Genomic DNA, 23,712 nt, shown 5'->3' on the forward strand with positions numbered 1-23,712 from the left:
GAAAAAGTGTCTGAAAGATGAGGCCATACCGGTGCATTCCCAGATTACCCTGCTACCATGATCTTCATATACCGTCCAGCATTCTCAGCAGAGGTGAACTCCTTCTCCACTCCCCTGTAGGTAATACGGAGCCGTGCTGGATAAAACAGACCATACCGGGCTCCCTCGATGTTCCAGAGTTGTTGCCTCACGTCGTTGAATGCAGCCCGAGCTACTCCATCAGTGTAGTCAGGGAAAATAGAAATGGTCATATCACCGACCTTTATCTGCCCCCGCTCTCTCGCACAATGTAAAATGTTCACACAATCACTGTAGTAGTGAAGCCGACAGATAATAGCTCGTGGGTGCGAGCGATCTCCTGATGCTGTTTGTTGAGGTGCCGTTCGGTGAGATCGGTCCAGGCGGGGCTCGCTCTTCAACCCGAGGGTCTCTTTGAGCAGGGCAGTGACAGCAGTGATATTGCAAGTGTTGGGACCCTCGTGGACTCCCACTATTCTTATGTTTTGGCGTCTCGATCTGGCCTCAAGATTCTCACATTTGCTTTCCAGTCTGGTTACAGTTGCAGAGAGATGTGCCACGGTCGTTCTCATAATAGCTATGTCATCCGTACATTCAGACAGAGCCGTCTCCATGTCCTCAACTGTACCTTTCAATGCCGTCAACATAGCATCACTAGCGGCCTTATTAGCCGTTAGCTGCGCCTGCAAGGTCTGTAAATCAGACCTCACTGGCAATAGCGCTGGCACAAGGGCATCTTGGAGCTCTTTCTTGATGATTCCGGCAATGTCTTCTTTTAGTGATGACAAAATCTCAAGTTTTAAAGCGGCAGTGTCTGATTCAGCCTCGGATAGGGCAGAGACCGGCTCGTTCGGTGCTAGCTGCACACTTGAAGCACCAGTGGTAGCCTGCATGCTAGGAGTTAGCTGCATCTGAATGGTAGTCCGAGTCTTCTTAACTGTGCTCTTTCCAGACATTTTAAAGCGATTCTATTGTCCACTTCAAATAATTATGTGCTTCGAATAAGCAAAAATACAAGATTTGTAAATAAAAGCGCAAAGAAATATCACTTTTAGTCGTATTTTGCAGGAGCCCGCAATCACACGTCTTACTCCATGAACAGCTTAGCCACGCCCCCAAAAGTACTTTCATTGAAAGCTCCACATTGAAAGAACACAAAGCAAAAGATGAAAAAAAAAACAACATTCCGCTCACCCCAGTGTAAAGATTTTTAAATTAGTCCACAACAAAAACAAGCCCACACACACGTATCACACACATGCGATCGCCAGCCATGGAGCGGTCCACTCATTCTCACGGATCCACAGCCAGAGATCATTATCCAGTTCCACTCGGCCAGAGAAAATGTCCAGGTCCACTTGCTCTCAGGTTCTGATCGCGTGTGCTCGCACAATGTACGATCGCGGCTCTGCCTTCAACTCAACTTCTGTCAGGATCGTGGCACATTAGAGTCCATTAACTCCTGAAAGTAGTGTCTTCTGAGTTTTCCCAATATGATATATACATCTGCGTGTCCAGGCACGTCCGTGATCACAGCAGCAGACGATAATGTGGTGGTGATGATGGTGGTAATGAGGTTTTCTGAGTGTGTATGTTCATGCGTCTGTTGTGTTTCTCCAGCCGTGATGAAGTGAAAGCCAAGTGGAGTGTGTCGGATTTCATCAAGGCCTTTATCAAGTTTCATGGCCACGTCTACATAAGCAGGAACCTGGAGAAGCTGGACGGTCTGAGGGAGAAGCTGGAGGAGCAGTTTCAGGTAGTCCTGCTTCAGTTCTTCTTCTACTGACCTCGGCGTGACGTCAACAGTGATGTGGCTGTCGTTTGTGTGTGCAGAGGCTGATCATGCAGAAAGCTTTCAGCTCCCAGCAGCTCGTACACATCACCGTCATCAACCTCTTTGAGCTGCATCACCTCCGGGACCTGACGGCCGACAGCACCGAGCAGAGCTACAGCAGCGAGCAGCAGATCAGCTGGTTCCAGCTGCTCGGCCTCTTCAGTACGTCCCGACTCTTACAGATACTGCCTTTAACACTGCCGTTAGTACTACAGCTCCTCTACAGTACGCTGGAAATACTACGAATGCTGCCTATAAATGCTATTTTAAAAAAGAACTGGTATTGAAACATTTGAAAACTTTTCCCCCCTAAATGACTCGGGCTTCTATAAAAAATTGTCTATTTTTAAGAAAAGTATGAACATCAGTTAACTCTGCTGCTCTGTGGAACATCCTGGGAATTGATCAGATGCGTCATAATTTGCTGGATGTCACATCCAATCTGCACTCGGTGGCTGTGAGTTCCTGTGCACAGCTACACGTGCACATTTTTACCTCACTAGCTGTAAAGAAACATTTCAGAGTGACTGAGTGTGCAGTTAGCTGCTGACCTTCGCACCCCGGCCCTGTGGCAGCAGCGCACTCTGCTGAGTCCTTACAGGGGGGTCATTGATGAGGCGCTCGCTCTGTCTGCGGTAGCAGAGGGTCTCTGTTCTGTAGATGCTTCAGATGCTCCTCGAGCTCACCAGCAGGTGTCGCCACTTTTAGTGCAGCTTTAAATGAAAGATGTGTGTCAGTGACATGGTGTCCTGTCTTTGCAGTGTCATTCCTCGGCATGATGTGCAGCCGCGCTCTGCTCAACAACAACCGAGGAGATGAGGAGATCTTGGGTGAGTGCCCTCTGCCAGCCATCAAGGTCTCTCTGGACTGGCTCTGCCTGAGACCCAGCGTCTTCCGTGAGGCAGCTGTGGATAAGCGGCAGCAGTAAGTGGTTTCTTCAGTCTGCTTGGCAGATTTGTTTTTCCTCTCACCCTTTGAGTTCTGTATCAGACTAGGTTCTTCTTCTCCTTTGTCCCAGTATCTGGCCCTGGTTGGTCTCTATACTCAACAGTTTCCAACCCAAAGAGGACAATACGTCCTGCTCCTCAGGTAAGCCTAAGGTTCATCTTTACTGACCATATATCTTCTGGTTTCTGCAGACACTGACACTGCAGGGATTCAGAAGGCTGAAGTCTTTATGGGTTCTCGCTATTGTTTTGGAGTGTTGGATGACAGGTCCAGGGTGTCCGGTGGGTTGTAGTTTTTGTCATTTGAGTGTATTCTCTGAGGATGTGTTTGTTTTCTTCACCAGTGACGCCCCTGCCGGAGGAGTTTGAGCTCCAGGGTTTCTTGGCACTCCGGCCCTCTCTGAGGTACTAACCATCTTCTGCCAGCAGCATAATCAGTCTGTCTGTGGTCTGTACTGAGGTCAGTTGGTTTTTCAGGTCTCTGGACTTTACTAAAGGACACGAAGGTATCTTGGTGGACAGAGACAACTTGCCGGTCCACACGCGACACCAGAGGCTCATCAGTCTGGGGAAGTGGGTGGCCGACAACAATCCGGGGTGAGTGTCAGTCTGTCTTTCCCCGTCTGTCCCACATTTGCATTTGTCCCTCTGATGATTAGACTGTCCTGCAGAAGCTGCAGCAGGAGCTCATGGTTGGTGCCTGGTTAAAATGGTTAGTGCCTGTTTAGTGGAGCTAAGGGGTGTAAACTGTCTCTGCAGTCTGATCCAGTGCCAGGTGAGTGAGGATGGCCTCCTCGTCTTCATCACAGACATCCCAGAGCGAGCTGTCGAGGAGCCGCAGGAGAAGGAGGTGCCTGTACTGCAGGAGTCGTCCAATGGCGAGCAGACGTCCAATGATGACGGTAACAGCGGTCTGAGGTCGGTCCTGTCGGGGGGAAAGGCTAAGAGCTCCTGGCCAGATAGCAGTGAGGGACCCGTTGTCACCTTCAAGGAGAACATCAAACCGCGAGAGCAGAGCCGCGAGCCCATACGAAACCATCACCAGAAGGATGGCGGAAAGGAGCGCCGCGATTTCACCAAAGGCAGCGGAGCCGCTGGGAAAGTGGAAGTGAAGAGAGACGGGAAGAGGAAGAGTGAGCTGAAGAAAGTGGGACACGAGAAAACCAGCGATGCTGTAAAACAGGTAGAAACGCCGTGAAATCACTCGGCCGTGTTTCTGTCCTGCTGATCGACAGGTTTGTTAGACTAGTTAGAATAGTTAGACTGAGTGCTTCATTAGGAGATTGTCATAGAAATTTAGTAGGTAGGTTTCATTAGTCAAAGTATTAAAAAAAATTGAGTTGAGAAATAAAATATTCTTTATGATCACAACCAATGAATTTGGGGAAAATACTGAGAAACATGTTTGTGTTCCTTCAACATCAGTCACCAACCCTGTTCCTGGAGGGCACCTGCCCTGCATGTTTTCTAACTCTCCCTGATCCACTACCAGGCAATTAACTATCAGGTGTGCTCAGCCAATCAACAGCTGGAAGACACCGCTTAAAAAAAAACAAAACAGGTGTGACTTGAGTAGGTTGACATGTTAAAACATACAGGGAAGGGGCTCTCCGGGAACAGGGTTGGTGACCCCTGAGATACAGATTTGAACAAAAGCTCATAATGGTCAGTATTTGTGATTGTCTGATGATGAAATCACAAAGCAGGCTTTATTATATGCTTAAAAATACGTATATGTGCTAACATAACATGCATGCCAACGTTAGCGCGATAACTCGTGAACATAACCACCTGAAATCAAAACATTGACAGAGCTCAAGGTTTTTAACACACAAGCAGCAAAAACAATAGCTGAAACTGAAACACATCTGTGAACACTGAATCCTAAAAACGTTATTGTACTGTTTTAACTTCCTCCTCTTATTTGCTTTGCTCTAAATATGTTTTCTGTTCTTCACTTTTTAACGTAGCTCTTAATCTTTTTGTTTAAGTAGTAAAAGCCTAATCAGGGACCTTAGCCATGGCAAGAAACCTGCATGATCTGTTTTTATATTTCATAAGAAATAATGTTTAATGCATTTGTCCCTGTTCAGTAAAAGAAAAAGAAGAAAGAGAAGGGGTTTACATAAGCAAGCAGATTTTGTCTGACTCTGAGTTGTTAGCATGTTAGTCAGAGTCTGAGTCAGCTTCAGTTTCTTTAAGACATTTCAGTCTTCATCCTGTTGTGAATCAAAGCCTTATAATCGTTTCTGTCATCTATCAAATGATTCATTTATGTTGCAGTTTGTGGCACATGTTGATTTTATGTCAGATGTCGTGTTAATAATTTGTCCCAACGCATCTTCACTCTCTTTGTGTTTCCATCATCCTCCACATCGTGCAGTTTGAAGTCACCAACTAAAAAATATGCTGAATGGAATGCATGTATTTTGGGAAAAAAGAGAGAGAGAAAAAAAATCAGTTTTTACACTCAGGAGGTGATTTTTCTGCTATTACAGGCCACATGACATTCTAAAGTACATGACACAGTAATGCTATGGTCATGTTAGCCACAAGAGATGGCGGTAAAGTGACGAGCCACTCTTCATTTTTAAGCACAGGACATTTAACAGCCACAACAGTCAACGGCCACCATGCCGCCAGCTAGGTGGGGCCAAAATACACGAGAAGTCTTTTTTTAATGTAAATGATGAGCAACGTGATGTGGTGAGTGAAAAGGCATTGTGATGTCAGCTGGCTGCTCGCCTCCCCCCTAAAAAACAAAACAAAACAAAAAAACAAATCCAAGATGGCGGAATACACTCCCAAACAGCTTATGTCTGTATAAAATGGCAAATGGACTGCATTTATATAGAGCCTTTTCCATCTAGATCAGAAGCTCAAAGTGCTTTACATTGATGCCTCATATTCACCCACTCACACACTGATGTCAGGGTGCTGCCATGCCAGGTGCTCACTACACACCAGGTGCAACTCAGGGATTAAGGACCTTGCACAAGGGCCCTTAGTGATTTTATGGCCAGGCGAGGGTTTGAACCGAGGATCCTCTTGTCTGAAGCCCAACTATTAACCACCTGACCATCACCTCCCCGCGTGTAAAGAAATGTATAAATCCAATACGTTTGGCATTTATTGTGTATTTTGTAAAAGTTGGCGAGAAGTAAACACTCCTAAATGTAAAAAGGCAGTTTTGTGACTTCATAATACCTCTGAATGACTGACAAGACATCATACGGAGATGTTAGCATGTTAACTAGCAATACAGTAACGTCACTGTGTCGTGAGAACTTTGGTTCCATTAAGTAGTCAAGCATGAAGGACAAACTCACAGTGACGGTGTTGGGTTTCCCCGTCTTTTATAATCTGCCATTAAACATTCTGCACATTAACGCCAAGTAACCACGAGCTGGCCACGCCCCGGTAATGCCCATCAACCTACTAAAGCCAACTATTTGCCACCCTCTGTCTCTGTGGCTTGTGGCTAATGTGACCGCAGGGGTAAAAAAAAAAAAACAACAACAATGAAATTGGAAATACACTCAACAAAAATATAAACGCAACACTTTTGGTTTTGCTCCCATTTTGTATGAGATTAACTCAAAGATCTAAAACTTTTTCCACATACACAATATCACCATTTCTCTCAAATATTGTTCACAAACCAGTCTAAATCTGTGATAGTGAGCACTTCTCCTTTGCTGAGATAATCCATCCCACCTCACAGGTGTGCCATATCAAGATGCTGATTAGACACCATGATTAGTGCACAGGTGTGCCTTAGACTACCCACAATAAAAGGCCACTCTGAAAGGTGCAGTTTTATCACACAGCACAATGCCACAGATGTCGCAAGATTTGAGGGAGCGTGCAATTGGCATGCTGACAGCAGGAATGTCAACCAGAGCTGTTGCTCGTGTATTGAATGTTCATTTCTCTACCATAAGCCGTCTCCAAAGGCGTTTCAGAGAATTTGGCAGTACATCCATCCAGCCTCACAACCTCAGACCACGTGTAACCACACCAGCCCAGGACCTCCACATCCAGCATGTTCACCTCCAAGATCGTCTGAGACCAGCCACTCGGACAGCTGCCGAAACAATCGGTTTGCATAACCAAAGAATTTCTGCACAAACTGTCAGAAACCGTCTCAGGGAAGCTCATCTGCATGCTCGTCGTCCTCATTAGGGTCTCGACCTGACTCCAGTTCGTCGTCGTAACCGACTTGAGTGGGCAAATGCTCACATTCGCTGGCGTTTGGCACGTTGGAGAGGTGTTCTCTTCACGTATGATGCGAAGGAGATGTGTTGCACTGCATGAGGCAAATGGTGGTCACACCAGATACTGACTGGTATCCCCCCCCCCAATAAAACAAAACTGCGCCTTTCAGAGTGGCCTTTTATTGTGGGCAGTCTAAGGCACACCTGTGCACTAATCATGGTGTCTAATCAGCATCTTGATATGGCACACCTGTGAGGTGGGATGGATTATCTCAGCAAAGGAGAAGTGCTCACTATCACAGATTTAGACTGGTTTGTGAACAGTATTTGAGGGAAATGGTGATATTGTGTATGTGGAAAAAGTTTTAGATCTTTGAGTTCATCTCATACAAAATGGGAGCAAAACCAAAAGTGTTGCGTTTATATTTTTGTTGAGTATATTTATCTTTCTGTCATGGTGACTGTTTGAATTATGGTTCTTATGAGAGGACCAAACCCAGCCGTCACATGCAGTCAGCTACTGGAAACGCTGGATGTTAGTTTGTGGAGGTCAGTGCCCCTGAATCTGGAGTTTGGGGGGAATCGCTGCACTGTTTGACTGGCTGGTTTTGTTGTTGAGGTTAAATCCCAGGTGGAGCTGAGGAAGACGCCAGTATCCGAGGCAAAGAAGACTCCCGTCACTCAGCCTCAGACCACCTGCTCCTCCCAGTTCATCCCCATCCACCACCCCGGAGCCTTCCCCCCGCTGCCCAGCCGACCGGGTAACCGCACTACAAACACACGTCTTCAAACATACAGATGTCTGATTGAGTCTGTCCCGGTCCGTTTATGTGGACAGAAACATGTCGTCAGCTTGTAACTCGTCAAGTGAAAGCAGAACAGAGATGACCTGATGGGTTTGTGGTGAACTTGGATGCACCAGCTCAATCTGGAGAGCAGCTTTATTTTGCCTGTAACATCCTGGAGGTGGGGCTGTTCCGCCCCTCTTGGCTAATAGGCTCAGCTAAGCTAGTGGCTAATGGCAGAAACATAATGCCCAGTACACAGGTAAATTCTGCACATACTATGGAACAGAACTGGAAGTAAACATGGAATTAAAGTACAGAGCGTGTGGCTGAGGAACCTTTCCCCAGATTAGCAATGACCAGCTCAAAATGGATCTTTATTCTTGTAATTCATTGGCAGACAGTAGCTGACATTAGCCACATACTGCCACCTGCTGGACAGGAGTGTGCAGAAGGATTTATCAGAGTGTAAATCTTATCTGTAAAATACAAAAATTAAAACAGATTAATGTCATTTACGATACCTTCTAGTTTGAATGGAGTTTTATTTTGTTTAAACTATAAACTCATCTCCTGGCTGTTTTTTTCCCCCCTTCTTCCAGGTTTCCCTCCTTCAGCCTTCGTCATCCCTCCCCCCGTCAGTTTCCCGGGGCTTCAGGTCAACCCAGGCTTCGCCTTCTCTACAGGTGTGTCAGTCCCTGGACCGTTCCTTCAGCCAGCTGTCCACACTCAGGCTGGGACCCAGGCTCAGGCCGAGAAGCAGTCCCCCATGCCCTACAGTCAGCAGAGGCCCTCTGTTCCAGGGCCAGGTCCAAGTCGGGTGCTGGGGTCCTCGGGCCAAGGGCCGGGACCAATTAATCAGGGCCCCTCCCAGGGCCAGCAGCCTCAGGCCCAGCCAGGCATTCAGCAGGTCCAGCTGCAGGTCCAGGTGCTAAACCAGCAGCAGCAACAGTCCCCCACTAAACCGGTCCAGCAGGTTGGGATGGGGAAGAGTCCACCTCACCACCCGGGACTGCAACAGGTCAGTCACATGATCACTTCACACAGAGAACAAGTAGATGCAGAACTTGCTGGTGGGGTGGATAAAGTCCAGACCCTGAGGTGATGTAGTACTTGGTACATCAATGAAAATTGATCCAGAGCCCATGATGACGTCCACTGGGACACTAGATCCAACCATCATTTTACCAACAAAAATAAGAGACGACAGTCTGCAGACGATGAAAGAAAAACAGTTTTTAAATGTTTCTCTCTGTTCTCCGCTGTCAGGCTAATGACACCACACGCAGTGACTGAGCTAAACATTGTTAGCATGAGTGCATTAAAAACAACAACCGGTGGTTTTCACCACTTCCTCTATTCCTTCAGGAAGTCTGACTCAAAGTTCAAAGTTCTTTATTAATCGTCTCCTTTTGGAGAAATTTAGCTTGGTGCATGAGGGGGCTCAGCTGCATAAACAATAAACAGGACCAACATCACAACAGTAATAACCACAAAATAAATACAACCAACAATAAAATAGCATAAATAAATAACCTTAAAACCAGTGAAAAAAGAATAAAATCACTGTAACCCACCCGCCATCAACTACTAAAACCACACAGCCATTAACAGCTCGCCATTCAACTGGAAAATGTGCAAGATCCATCCTATGACATAAAGTACAATTTAAGCTTATCAGGGCTCGAAATAGTACGTGCAGATGCTAGTTTGTGCACGTATTATTTGAGAGGTGCACGTAATTTTATACTGCACTTGCACTGGTGAAAGTAACTTTATCCAAGTTTTAACAACTATAAGCACCAGTAGAATGAACCAATAAAGGAATAATAATAAAAAAAAAAAAAACAATTTCCAGTGTGTTGTCTTCATCTTCCCTGCGTTTTATGACTCTGTCAATTACTGTCAATGTAAACACCAAGATATTTGTAAGAGGTCACCTGTTTAATTGTGAGGTTGTTTATGACAACAGCACTATGGTCACCGGTTGATCTGGGATCCAGCATCATCTCCACCGTCTTGTTCGTGTTAATCTGGAGTTTATGGTTGTCACACCAAACCACAAAATCATTCACAGCGGCCATGTGAGAAGAAACATCAAGTGACCTGGAAAGTAGACTCAGAATGACAGTATCATCAGAGAATGTGACCACATACTGATCAGGCCCAAAGCTAACACAATCGTTAGTGTACAAAGTAAACAGGAGTGGTTAGCTGACACCCATGCGGAGCTCCCGTACAACTCACCACTGTATCTGAAAGTGTTCCATTTATTTTTACTTGCTGTGGTCAGTCTGTCAGAAATGAATGATACCACTTAATTAAAAAGGGGTTAACTTTCATTTGTACCAACTTCCTAAGAAGAATGTGTGGCTGAATAGAGTTGAAACCAGAACTAACATCATTAAACAGCATTCTAGCATATGTCCCAGGCTTATCAAGGTGCTGTAATGTGAGGTGCATCAAAGTTGTTATAGTATCACTTGTGCTGCTTTTCCTTTTATAAGCAAACTGGTAACTGTCTAAAAATGGCTCCACATCAGTTTGAAGTACATCTATCATAAGCCGTTCCAAAACTTTAAAAACAGTTGAGGTGAGTGCAACTGGTCTATAATTGTTGTCCTCCTCAGGACATGACTTTTTTAGAACTGGAATTATGATGTTTTTTCCAAATTTTTGGTACCGTCTGCGTATATCAATGGACCGAGGATTCCTTCGGGAGATCTGACTGAAGATTCCTTCGGGAGGTCCGACTGAGGATTCCTTCGGGAAGTCCGACTCAGGATTCCTTCGGGAGGTCCGACTGAGGATTCCTTTGGGGGGTCCGACCGACGTTCCTCTTCATATCGGTGCAACTTGGTCCACTTCTGTTTTATGTCTAAAGGTTTGCCGGCCTGTCCAGTTGTAGGGTGGTGGTCTGAACCGTGCGCTGCCGTGAGTGATGCTCTCTTTCCTCTGTGTCAGCAGTACATGCCGGTCCAGGACCAGCCGGCTCAGATGTGGACTCAGGCTCAGGCAGCCCTCCCAAAGATGGCTCCCATGCAGCTCTCTGTCAAACAGCAGCAGCAGGCGTTCTACGTGGTACCGCAGGAACCGCTCAAACTGTATGAGCACCAGCTGCAGCCACCCACACAGCCGCAGCTCTCTGCCATGGACAAGATGAAGAACTTCTCAGATGTCAAGATGCAGGACTTCTACTGGGACCGGTCTTACCGGAGGGGAGAGAGTCTGGCCATGATGACGGACAGAATGGGCAAAAGGGCCCAGCCGAGCGGTATTTGCTCTGACCACGATGGTGCTGCTGGGCCCCGGGGCCCTCCGTTTGAGGTAAGCCATTCTCTGCAGGTACCGAGTGAGAATAAGGTTGACCAGAAACGAGAGATTCATCAAACCCTCGTTTTCTAATAGATTTTAAAAAACCTCAAGAAGTCAAATCAAGCAGGTTTTTATTGTCAAAGCCAGTCATATACACTGTGTGTACGTAGTGAGACGAAACAACATTTCACCATTAATCAAGTGGTGTGACATTTAAAATATAAAACAAGACATTTAAGACGGGACACATTTAGTGCATGCACATTACAAATCTACATACTGTGCACTCACTGCTTAAAGCAGAGCCTTTAGACAGACAACAAACGACACGGCATGAGTAGACTTGTAACAGAACACCAGTTATAAGCCGAGCTCACAGGGAGGTGGAACTTGCAGACTTTAGCAGCAGGTTTCTTTCTGTATAAGCTTAGAAGGTGCTACAGGAACAAATGTAGTAGCAGTGCATTCTGAGGGCTTTTACAGTGAAAGTTCAGGAGAGGATGTGTGTGTATCGGGTTTTGTCAGTTTCCTCACTTTTCGAGGATGACAAGAGTTCATGTTCACCATTGGTTTTTGTTCCTCTCACTGGGTCATCGATCTTTCTCTCTTTCTCTCACATTCTCTCTCTGTTTATCTCTCTCTCTGTCTCACTTGTTGTCTTGTTTGTTGGTCTCTTGTTTTCTCTCTCGTGCGTTCTCTCTTTCTGCCCCTCTCACTCATTCTCTCTCTCTCTCTCTATCCATTTCCAGCACATTTTCCGTCACCAGTAGTTCAAACAGGTCTTTCTGATTGTGTGCGTTGATTATGTAAGCTAAAAACTGTAGCTGTTATTCTCACATTTATGTCTTCTGTCTAACGGGGTTTTGGATTTGTCCATATCGAGTATAAATGACCATCATATAATAGATGGAAACTTTATCACAATACATTATTTCAGTTGTTTTAATCGCTCAGCTCTCCGTGTACATCCGTTCACCTCGTAACATCTTCACCTGTTGTGTGGTAATGGGATGCAGTTTAGGGTGAGGTTTTAGCTCGCACCGCCAGCTGACGCTGTGTAACCATTTAGCCCAGGGGTGGCCAAGTTCGGTCCTCGAGAGCCACATTCCTGACACTCTTAGTTGTCTCCCTGCTCCAACACACCTGAATCCAATGAAAGGCTCATTAAAAGCCTGCTAACGAGTCTTTCATTGGATTCAGGTGTGTTGGAGCAGGGAGACAACTAAGAGTGTCAGGAATGTGGCTCTCGAGCACTGAACTTGGCCACCCCTGATTTAGCCTTTGGCATTGTTGGCATTCTATCTTGATTCTGGACTAATTATCGCTGTTTTTCTGTCAAGTGAAACGTTGAAATCAAAAACATTTAAAGGACGTCACACCGAAATCATAACAATTTAGATTTATGCTGTTAGTGACCATCTGATGATCCACCGGGATTATTTTGTGCACTTCTGTGACCGGTTTCAAAGTATATGGCATTCGCAGCAAACACCTATGGAAACGTCCGAAAACAAAGTACTCGTGAGTACTCGGGTGTCTCCGACAAGTGACGCAGCTACTAGAAGTGTCCCAGCGTGCGCTGCAATGGAATGTAGCTGATAACATTAAGAACTGAGGCACAGATTAATTCCAAAGTCTATATAAGTGTGATGTCGTGTTATGATGACTCATTTTTAAGTGATAATGTTAATTATCACTTAAAAACTGTTCATTTTGATGTAGTCACGGTAAAAGCTACGGCTCCAAGAAGGTTTTTGTGCACCTTCAGCCACGAGTCATAAATGCAGCCTGTCAATAACCATCTCTGCTCCAGGATCAGCTTTGTGCACGATTAGTTATGAGTGTTGTTATCAATAAAATCTAAAAAAAAAAAATACATCTGGTGCCAGGGGCGAACGAGCGTCTCATCAGATGCACAGTGTGCGCGCGTGCGCATCTACATACACACACACACACACAGCTCCAAATTTACACTCAAAGTAAAAAAAATAATAATAAAAAATTTTAATTTAGCCACAAAACATGCCAGTATAACCGTCATGTTATGGATTAATTTCCAAATGTAAACTTCACGCAATCAGAGCGCGTGCATGTGTGTGAAATTGCCGGCTACAGCTCTGCTTGGCTCTCAGTCGTGGCACGTAAAATAATGTCCATCAACTCCTGGGAATAATGTATTCTGACTTTATCCAATGCAACAAATCCATCTCTGTGTCCAGGCAGTCTATTAAAAACAGTGTCAGATGTCCCATGTCCATGTCCACAGTTTTAGTAAACCAGCATCCACACAAACAGCGCGTCACTTTAGGCTCCAAAATCTGACACTCTAAAAAGTTAAGAGTTTCGAGGTGAAGCGTGTCGTCTCCTCTCTGTAAATCCGAGCCATCACTTTTGAACAGCAGCTCAGAAGCTTCGTTTTTGGATAGTGCAGGTTCGTTTCCCTCTGTCTGCCAGTCAATGGGATGTTTCTGTTTTGCTAATAAGGATATCACACACTGAAAAATGCCGAGGATTGCTGAGTGAAACGTCTTCCAGAAATGCACCTGCTAAAGCTTAGAGTGAGAGGAATAAAATACATCAGATCACTAATTATTAGCACATGTGTGCAGAGACACTTACAATCATGAATACTTTTATGTTGTTGTTTTGTTGTTATTTGAAACTGCTGGCTAAGGCTAAGCGTAAATTTGGTAAGATTGTAATTCACGTCGGCAGTAATGACACCCGGTTACGCCAATCGGAGGTCACTAAAATTAACATTGAATTGGTGTGTAACTTTGCAAAAACAATGTCGGACTCTGTAGTTTTCTCTGGGCCCCTCCCCAATCGGACCGGGAGTGACATGTTTAGCCGCATGTTCTCCCTGAATTGCTGGCTGTCTGAGTGGTGTCCAAAAAAATGAATTGGGCTTCAAAGATAATTGGCAAAGCTTCTGGGGAAAACCTGGTCTTGTTAGGAGAGACGGCATCCATCCCACTTTGGATGGAGCAGCTCTCATTTCTAGAAATCTGGCCAATTTTCCAATCCTGCCAATCCTCCAAACTGTGACTATCCAGGGTTGGGACCAGGAAGCAGAGTTGTAGTCTTACACTCCTCTCTGCAGCTTCTCTCCCCCTGCCATCCCCTCATTACCCCATCCCCGTAGAGACGGTGCCTGCTCCCAGACCACCAACAACCAGTAAAAATCTATTTAAGCATAAAAATTCAAAAAGAAAAAAATAATATAGCACCTTCAACTGCACCACAGACTAAAACAGTTAAATGTGGTCTATTAAACATTAGATCTCTCTCTTCTAAGTCCCTGTTAGTAAATTATATAATAATTGATCAACATATTGATTTATTCTGCCTTACAGAAACCTGGTTACAGCAGGATGAATATGTTAGTTTAAATGAGTCAATACCCCCGAGTCACACTAACTGCCAGAACGCTCATAGCACGGGCCGAGGCTGAGAATTAGCCTCAGTCTTCCACTCCAGCTTATTAATTAATCAAAAACCCAGACAGAGCTTTAATTCATTTGAAAGCTTGACTCTTAGTCTTGTCCATCCAAATTGGAAGTCCCAAAAAACAGTTTTATTTGTTGTGATCTGTCGTCCACCTGGTCGTTACTTTGAGTTTCTCTGTGAATTTTTGGACCTTTTGTCTGACTTAGTGCTTAGCTCAGATAAGATAATTATAGTGGGCGATTTTAACATCCACACAGATGCTGAGAATGACAGCCTCAACACTGCATTTAATCTATTGTTAGACTCGATTGGCTTTGCTCAAAATGTAAATGAGTCCACCCACCACTTTAATCATACCTTAGATCTTGTTCTGACTTATGGTATGGAAATTGAAGACTTAACAGTATTCCCTGAAAACCCCCTTCTGTCTGATCATTTCTTAATAACATTTACATTTACTCTGATGGACTACCCAGCAGTGGGGAATAAGTTTCATTACAGTAGAAGTCTTTCAGAAAGCGCTGTAACTAGGTTTAAGGATATGATTCCTTCTTTATGTTCTCCAATGCCATATACCAACACAGGGCAGAGTAGCTACCTAAACTCTGTGAGTGAGATAGATTATCTCGTCAACAGTTTTATATCCTCATTGAGGACAACTTTGGATGCTGTAGCTCCTCTGAAAAAGAGATCCTTAAATCAGAAGTGCCTGACTCCGTGGTATAACTCACAAACTCGCAGCTTAAAGCAGATAACCCGTAAGTTGGAGAGGAAATGGCGTCTCACTAATTTAGAAGATCTTCACTTAGCCTGGAAAAAGAGTCTGTTGCTCTATAAAAAAGCCCTCCGTAAAGCTAGGACATCTTACTACTCATCACTAATTGAAGAAAATAAGAACAACCCCAGGTTTCTTTTCGGCACTGTAGCCAGGCTGACAAAGAGTCAGAGCTCTATTGAGCCGAGTATTCCTTTAACTTTAACTAGTAATGACTTCATGACTTTCTTTGGTAATACAATTTTAACTATTAGAGAAAAAATTACTCATAACCATCCCAAAGACATATCGTTCTCTTTGGCTGCTTTCAGTGATGCCCGTATTTGGTTAGACTTTTTCTCTCCGATTGTTCTGTCTGAATTATTTTCATTAGTTACTTCCTCCAAACCATCAACAGGTCTATTAGACCCCATTCCTACCAGGCTGCTCAAGGAAGCCCTACCATTAATTAATGCTTTGATCATAAATATGATCAATCTATCTTTATTAGTTGGCTATGTACCACAGGCTTTTAAGGTGGCAGTAATTAAGCCATTACTTAAAAAGCCATCACTTGACCCAGCTATCTTAGCTAATTATAGGCCAATCTCCAACCTTCCTTTTCTTTCAAAAATTCTTGAAAGGGTAGTTGTAAAACAGCTAACTGATCATCTGCAGAGGAATGGTCTATTTGAAGAGTTTCAGTCAGGGTTTAGAATTCATCATAGTACAGAAACAGCATTAGTGAAGGTTACAAATGATCTTCTTATGGCCTCAGACAGTGGACTCATCTCTGTGCTTGTTCTGTTAGACCTCAGTGCTGCTTTTGATACTGTTGACCATAAAATTTTATTACAGAGATTAGAGCATGCCATAGGTATTAAAGGCACTGTGCTGCGGTGTTTTGAATCATACGAGTATTTATCTAATAGATTACAATTTGTTCATGTAAATGGGGAGTCTTCTTCACAGACTAAGGTTAATTATGGAGTTCCACAAGGTTCTGTGCTAGGACCAGTTTTATTCACTTTATACATGCTTCCCTTAGGCAGTATTATTAGACGGCATTGCTTAAATTTTCATTGTTACGCAGATGATACCCAGCTTTATCTATCCATGAAGCCAGAGGACACACACCAATTAGCTAAACTGCAGGATTGTCTTACAGACATAAAGACATGGATAACCTCTAATTACCCTGACCTCTAGTAATACTGTGAGAAATCTTGGAGTCATTTTTGATCAGGATATGTCATTCAATGCGCATATTAAACAAATATGTAGGACTGCTTTTTTGCATTTGCGCAATATCTCTAAAATTAGAAAGGTCTTGTCTCAGTGATGCTGAAAAACTAATTCATGCATTTATTTCCTCTAGGCTGGACTATTGTAATTCATTATTATCAGGTTGTCCTAAAAGTTCCCTGAAAAGCCTTCAGTTAATTCAAAATGCTGCAGCTAGAGTACTGACAGGGACTAGAAGGAGAGAGCATATCTCACCCATATTGGCCTCTCTTCATTGGTTTCCTGTTAATTCTAGAATAGAATTTAAAATTCTTCTTCTTACTTATAAGGTTTTGAATAATTAGGTCCCATCTTATCTTAGGGACCTCTTAGTACCATATCACCCCAATAGAGCGCTTTTCTGTCAGACTGCAGGCTTACTTGTAGTTCCTAGGGTTTGTAAGAGTAGAATGGGAGGCAGAGCCTTCAGCTTTCAGGCTCCTCTCCTGTGGAACCAGCTCCCAATTCAGATCAGGGAGACAGACACCCTCTCTACTTTTAAGATTAGGCTTAAAACTTTCCTTTTTGCTAAAGCTTATAGTTAGGGCTAGATCAGGTGACCCTGAACCATCCCTTAGTTATGCTGCTATAGACTTAGACTGCTGGGGGGTTCACATGATGCACTGAGTGTTTCTTTCTCTTTTTACTCTGTATGCACCACTCTGCATTTAATCATTAGTGATTGATCTCTGCTCCCCTCCACAGCATGTCTTTTTCCTGATTCTCAATATAAAGCACCTTGGGGCAACTGTTTGTTGTGATTTGGCGCTATATAAATAAAATTGATTGATTGATTGGCTTACTAACTGGGACGTTAAAAAACATGTCCTTTAAAAAGAGCTGTGTTGATAAAATTCCAGACTTCCCCTTTCAGTTGATTTGATCAAATCATCAACCTGTTCTGTGTTTAGCAGCAGTTGCGCAGACTTGCTGAGAAGTGGTCTTGTAAAGGGTTTTCTAGAAGGATGACTCTGTGGTAGCAGTGGGTTGAATAGAGAAAGAAGAAACCTGTTGTGTATTTGCCAAGAGAAAAGAGAAGAGATGTTCCAGGTGCCCCCCCACATGAGCCGGCTCAGGTTGGGACCTGGATGCCATCATGCAGTGGAAGATCCCTCAGCCTTGCAGCAGTTGCTGCCCTCTAAAGACAAGACTTTTGTATTCTCCCATGTTTTACAGAAGTGTTCAGAGTAATAGTAGTGCTGTGTTACTAAAAAGATTAATCCAGGTTTTGAGTATATTTCTTATTGTTACATGGGAAACAAGGTACCAGTAGATTCTCACAAATCCAACAAGACCAAGCATTCATGATATGCACACTCTTAAGGCTATGAAATTGGGCTATTAGTAAAATAGTTCACAATAATAGTAGTGTGGCATTCAGTCAGTGAGTTCGTCAATTTTGTGGAACAAACAGGTGTGAATCAGGTGTCCCCTATTTAAGGATGAAGCCAGCACCTGTTGAACATGCTTTTCTCTTTGAAAGCCTGAGGAAAATGGGACATTCAAGACATTGTTCAGAAGAACAACGTAGTTTGATTAAAAAGTTGATTGGAGAGGGGAAAACATAAACGCAGGTGCAAAAAATTATAGGCTGTTCATCTACAATGATCTCCAATGCTTTAAAATGGACAAAAAAAAAAAAACAGACGCGTGGAAGAAAATGGAAAACAACCATCAAAATGGGTAGAAGAATAACCAGAATGGCAAAGGCTCACCCATTGATCAGCTCCAGGATGATCAAAGACAGTCTGGAGTTACTTGTAAGTGCTGTGACAGTTAGAAGATGCCTGTGTGAAGCTAATTTATGTGCAAGAATTCCCCGCAAAGTCCCTCTGTTAAATAAAAGACGTGCAGAAGAGGTTAAAATTTGCCAAAGAACACATCAACTGGCCTAAAGAGAAATGGAGGAATATTTTGTGGACTGATGAGAGTAAAATTGTTCTTTTTGGGTCCAAGGGCCGCAGACAGTTTGTGAGACGACCCCCAAACTCTGAATTCAAGCCACAGTTCACAGTGAAGACAGTGAAGCATGGTGGTGCAAGCATCATGATATGGGCATGTTTCTCCTACTATGGTGTTGGGCCTATATATCACATACCAGGTATCATGGATCAGTTTGGATATGTCAAAATACTTGAAGAGGTCATGTTGCCTGATGCTGAAGAGGACACGCCCTTGAAATGGGTGTTTCAACAAGACAATGACCCCAAGCACACTAGTAAACCAGCAAAATCTTGGTTCCAAACCAACAAAATTAATGCCTTGCAGATGTGAAGAAATCATGAAAAACTGTGGTTATACAACTAAATACTAGTTTAGTGATTCACAGGATTGCTAAAAAAGCAGTTTGACCATAATAGTTTTGAGTTTGTAGTGTCAACAGCAGATGCTACTATTATTGTGAACACCCCCTTTTCTACTTTTTTTTTTACTAATAGCCCAATTTCATAGCCTTAAGAGTGTGCATATCATGAATGCTTGGTCTTGTTGGATTTGTGAGAATCTACTGAATCGACTGGTACCTTGTTTCCCATGTAACAATAAGAAATATACTCAAAACCTGGATTAATCTTTTTAGTCACATAGCACTAATATTATTCTGGACACTACTGTATGTTTTTCCAGAGATGAGACTCTAAACTGTAGAAACATTTTTTTACCCAATGAATACCAGTGTTGGGCACAGTTCCGCTAATCTGCTAAACTAATATTTTCATTATTGGATTAACTTTTCAAATAACTTTGAAAACCATCATTGGACCAATTATCTTCTGATACGTTTTGGTCTGATAAATTTTAGACTGCGAACATATTTTTACAGGCGTGGTGAACAAAGCTTAAGAGTTACAAACATTTATTAACTCTGAAATCAGTTGAGTGCCTACCTGTTAAATGTTTTGTAGTAGATGTGCAGTTCTATTCTCTGCAAACAGAGGAGAGCTGGTTGCAGAAGAAACCACTCTATCCTCTGTAGGCAAAGGAGAACTGGGCACAGAAAAGAAAAAAAGCTAATTTCTTTTGACCCCATTCTGACACGCTGGCAATATCACCCAAGTCATCCAGAGGCATACAATTTTAAGTTATGGTTAAAATTTTAACCAAATTAATTTCGGACAAGTTATTTAAATTAACGTCATGTCTGAAGTGAAAAAAATCAGATATATGTTTTAGTTTTAAAGTAATGTACTAACTTTGAATGTTTTAGTGTGGACATGCTGTGTCCAGGTGCATTATGGGTAATCTTAGTACATTCACGACCGAAGAAATGCATTTGAGATGCTCTGGTCAGGCTCCACACGGACAACAGCATTAAACTCTTTGTATATTGTGCCTAAAACTCTCGTGAATATATTCTCTGGGTTTCTAGACTTGTTATTGTGCTTGTTTTATGTAAAAATGCCACAAGAAACCCAGGTTACTTCTCCATTATTTTCAGTTGGAATCATTGTGATCGATTCCTTTGCTCTTTAACGTCTTGCTTATGTCAAACACTGTCTGTCGACTTTGTTCCAGAGTAATATACGAGGTCTGTGATAAAAGTAACGGACCTTATTATTTTTTTCAAAAACCATATGGATTTTAATCACGTGTGATTACATCAGACATGCTTGAACCCTCGTGGGCATGCGAGAGTTTTTTCACGCCTGTCGGTTACGTCATTCGCCTGTGGGCAGTCTTTGAGTGAGGAGTCGCCCACCCTCTCGTCGTTTTTTCATTGTTTAGGAATGGCTCAGAGACTGCTGCTTTGTTTGATAAAATTTTTTTCAAAAACTGTAAGGCACAACTGAGTGGACACCATTTGATAAATTCAGCTGGTTTTTGGTAAAAATTTTAACAGCTGATGAGAGATTTTCGTCTGGTAGTGTCGCTTTAAGGATGGCCCACGGCGCCTGACGGCGATCTGTGCTTCGAGGTGGCAGCGTCTCTCCGTTTCAAGTTGAAAACTTCCACATTTCAGGCTCTGTTGACCCAGTAAGTCATCAGAAAACAGAGAACTTTCAGAAGAAGTCAGCATGAGGAGTTTGGACATTCCATTGTTAACGGACATTTTGTAATGAAAGAACGTGCGGGCAGAGTCGCATGTCGGGCCGGACCCGACCGCGGGGGGTCGCGACAGGAAAAACACCTCCGTTGGAAACCTTAACGGACAAGTTGGAACATACCCAAGCTGTTAAACAATTTCTCAGTTACTCACTTGTTGAAAGCCATCAAAAGCCGCCTGAATTTTACAAATGGTCTTCAACACGGAGGTGTTTTTCCTGTCATGGAGCACACAGATTCGCCGAGTCGTCTTGGAAACTACTCTGCGAATTTGCGTGCACGTCTTTCATTACAAAATGTCCTTAAACAGTGGAATGTCTGCATAAAGTCCTCATGCCGGCCTCTTCTGAATCTTCTCTGTTCTCTCACGACGTCCTGGGTGAATTAAGCCTTAAATTAGAATGTTTTCAGGTCGAAACAGGCCGACGACGGTGCCTGGAAGCGCTGTGTGACGTCCCGCTCCGTGGGAAGTCCTTACACCGACAGAAACACCCCATAATCTCTCATCAGCCGTTAAACTTTTCACCGAAAACCAGCTTAATTTCTTGAATAGTGTCCACTTGGATATCCCTCACAGGTCCAGAAAAAATGTTGATAAAGCAACACGCACCGTCCGCAGCGGCTATTCAGACAAAGATATTCCGACGGGCAGGGTGGAGCACTGCTCACTCAAGGCCTGCCCACAGGCGAATGACATCACCGACGCGTGAAAAAACTCACGCATGCACACGAGAGTTCAAGCTTGTCTGACGTAAAAACATATGAATCAAATCCATTTATTTTTTGAAAAAAACAAAAAGGACCGCTTTTTTCATCACAGACCTTATATATAAGATGTCTGAAATTCAGTTTGTGTTTATTAAATTCCACGCATCTTAAATGTAGCAGACAGATTATCTGGAATTTTGTTTTGGCAAGTTTTTATGGTCTTTTATTGCCATCTACTGGCCAGTAGTGTTCATGGCAGTATTCGCCCTAAGTACTAAGCATCTGGGCACCAGTAGATGGCAGTGTTCTATTTATTGTGATACCGGTTTTATATATATATGTACAATCCCTGGCAAAAATTATGGAATCACCGGCCTCGGAGGATGTTCATTCAGTTGTTTAATTTTGTAGAAAAAAAGCAGCTCACAGACATGACACAAAACTAAAGTCATTTTAAATGCCAACTTTCTAGCTTTAAGAAACGCTATAAGAAATCAGGAAAAATAATTGTGGCAGTCAGTAACGGTTACTTTTTTAGACCAAGCAGTAGGGCTGTCACAATTATTACAGTATTCGTCAGTCGCAATTATTTTTCATATTCGCGATTATTTTTCATATTCGCGATTACCGTGAATTATTTATTTTATCCACAAAGCATAAAACGACTGAGAATCTGACGTCATTGTGCTGCAGCCTCGCTCTTGTCTTAAGGCGGGACAATAACAAGGAGGCTGACGGCCGATTAAAACAGTGCCGTCTTCTTCAAAAGCCGTCTAAAATGCGGAGCTGTTGGTGTGTGTGTCTGTGTCTGTGCCTGTGTGTGTGCGCGCATGGAGTTAACAGGCTGCAGACTGCGAGGGAGGGGGTGGGTGAGGGAGATTCCTGAATGCAGGCGCGACACGTTCAGTGCGCAGCGAGCGCGGAGCAGAAAGAGGATTTTAACCCGAGTGAAAATGTTAACAAAATGAAAACGTGAAGCTGCCTTTACTTCTCTCTGAACTTTCTCTAAAGGTGTGATTCTGCCGTTAACGTCCTGTTCACACCATGTGCGTGTCGTATGCTGAATTTATGAGATCATGAGATGAAATAAACGGTGAAATAGCTTTAAAAACATTTTAAAAATGAGAATATATGAATGAACTGAGCCACAAAAAAAAAAAAAACCCTGACATGGAGAAGCTGTGGTGAAGTTCAGATGCACAGATCACAAAAAGCAGGTGAGAACTCTGAACTTTAACAGCTGTTACTTTCCAAAGGTATTTATTTGTTCAGTATGGGCTTAATGCAGTGTTTAAGCACAAAACGTGACTGATGAGGAGAAACAATTTCAGAAATGCAACAAAAACAACCACAATTCAGAAAAAGTTGGGACTGTATGTAAAATGAAGATAAAAATAAAAATGTTGCACCATTCCCAGTTTCTCCACTCACAGAAGCCAAACATTCTTCCAGAGTTGTGTAATTATACTACAATAGTAGAATATAAAGAAGGGGGGAAAAAAAGAAAAAAAAAGATAATATATTCGTCAATCGCAATTATTTGTCTGACAATTAATCGTCTCCAGAAATTCCTAATCGTGACAGCCCTATCAAGCACAGGGAAAAAAATATGGACTCACTCAATTCTGAGGAATAAATTATGGAATCACCCTGTAAATTTTCATCCCCAAAACTAACACCTGCATCAAATCAGATCTGCTCGTTAGTCTGCATCTAAAAAGGAGTGATCACACCTTGGAGAGCTGTTGCACCAAGTGGACTGACATGAATCATGGCTCCAACACGAGAGATGTCAATTGAAACAAAGGAGAGGATTATCAAATTCTTAAAAAAGGGTAAATCATCACGCAATGTTGCAAAAGATGTTGGTTGTTCACAGTCAGCTGTGTCTAAACTCTGGACCAAATACAAACAACATGGGAAGGTTGTTAAAGGCAAACATACTGGTAGACCAAGGAAGACATCAAAGCGTCAAGACAGAAAACTTAAAGCAATATGTCTCAAAAATCGAAAATGCACAACAAAACAAATGAGGAACGAATGGGAGGAAACTGGAGTCAACATCTGTGACTGAACTGTAAGAAACCGCCTAAAGGAAATGGGATTTACATACAGAAAAGCTAAACGAAAGCCATCATTAACACCTTAACAGAAAAAAACAAGGTTACAATGGGCTAAGGAAAAGCAATCGTGTACTGTGGATGACTGGATGAAAGTCATATTCAGTGATGAATCTCGAATCTGCATTGGGCAAGGTGATGATGCTGGAACTTTTGTTTGGTGCCGTTCCAATGAGATTTATAAAGATGACTACCTGAAGAGAACATGTAACAGAGCAATCAGAGAAAGTTGGAACCAG

At 43.1% G+C, this 23,712-nt stretch overlaps 1 protein-coding gene across 3 annotated transcripts in view; it reads left to right on the forward strand.

Annotated features, from left to right (window-relative positions):
• The window catches only part of smg7 (SMG7 nonsense mediated mRNA decay factor), a 72,872-nt gene that overhangs the window by 41,374 nt on the left and 7,786 nt on the right, over positions 1–23,712 (forward strand). The window contains exons 8-18 of one of the 3 annotated variants that reach the window (XM_034182658.1): positions 1,639–1,774; positions 1,852–2,014; positions 2,614–2,776; positions 2,871–2,941; positions 3,144–3,204; positions 3,277–3,396; positions 3,559–3,982; positions 7,636–7,777; positions 8,404–8,822; positions 10,766–11,128; positions 12,486–12,488. In XM_034182658.1, the coding sequence (XP_034038549.1) occupies positions 1,639–1,774; positions 1,852–2,014; positions 2,614–2,776; positions 2,871–2,941; positions 3,144–3,204; positions 3,277–3,396; positions 3,559–3,982; positions 7,636–7,777; positions 8,404–8,822; positions 10,766–11,128; positions 12,486–12,488 (2,065 nt within the window). The remainder of the gene's footprint in view (positions 1–1,638; positions 1,775–1,851; positions 2,015–2,613; positions 2,777–2,870; positions 2,942–3,143; positions 3,205–3,276; positions 3,397–3,558; positions 3,983–7,635; positions 7,778–8,403; positions 8,823–10,765; positions 11,129–12,485; positions 12,489–23,712) is intronic. The other 2 variants (XM_034182659.1, XM_034182660.1) reach the window with 2 other exon arrangements.

The sequence above is a fragment of the Thalassophryne amazonica genome, chromosome 12, assembly GCF_902500255.1.
Source record: "Thalassophryne amazonica chromosome 12, fThaAma1.1, whole genome shotgun sequence".
NCBI classification, from domain to species: domain Eukaryota; kingdom Metazoa; phylum Chordata; class Actinopteri; order Batrachoidiformes; family Batrachoididae; genus Thalassophryne; species Thalassophryne amazonica.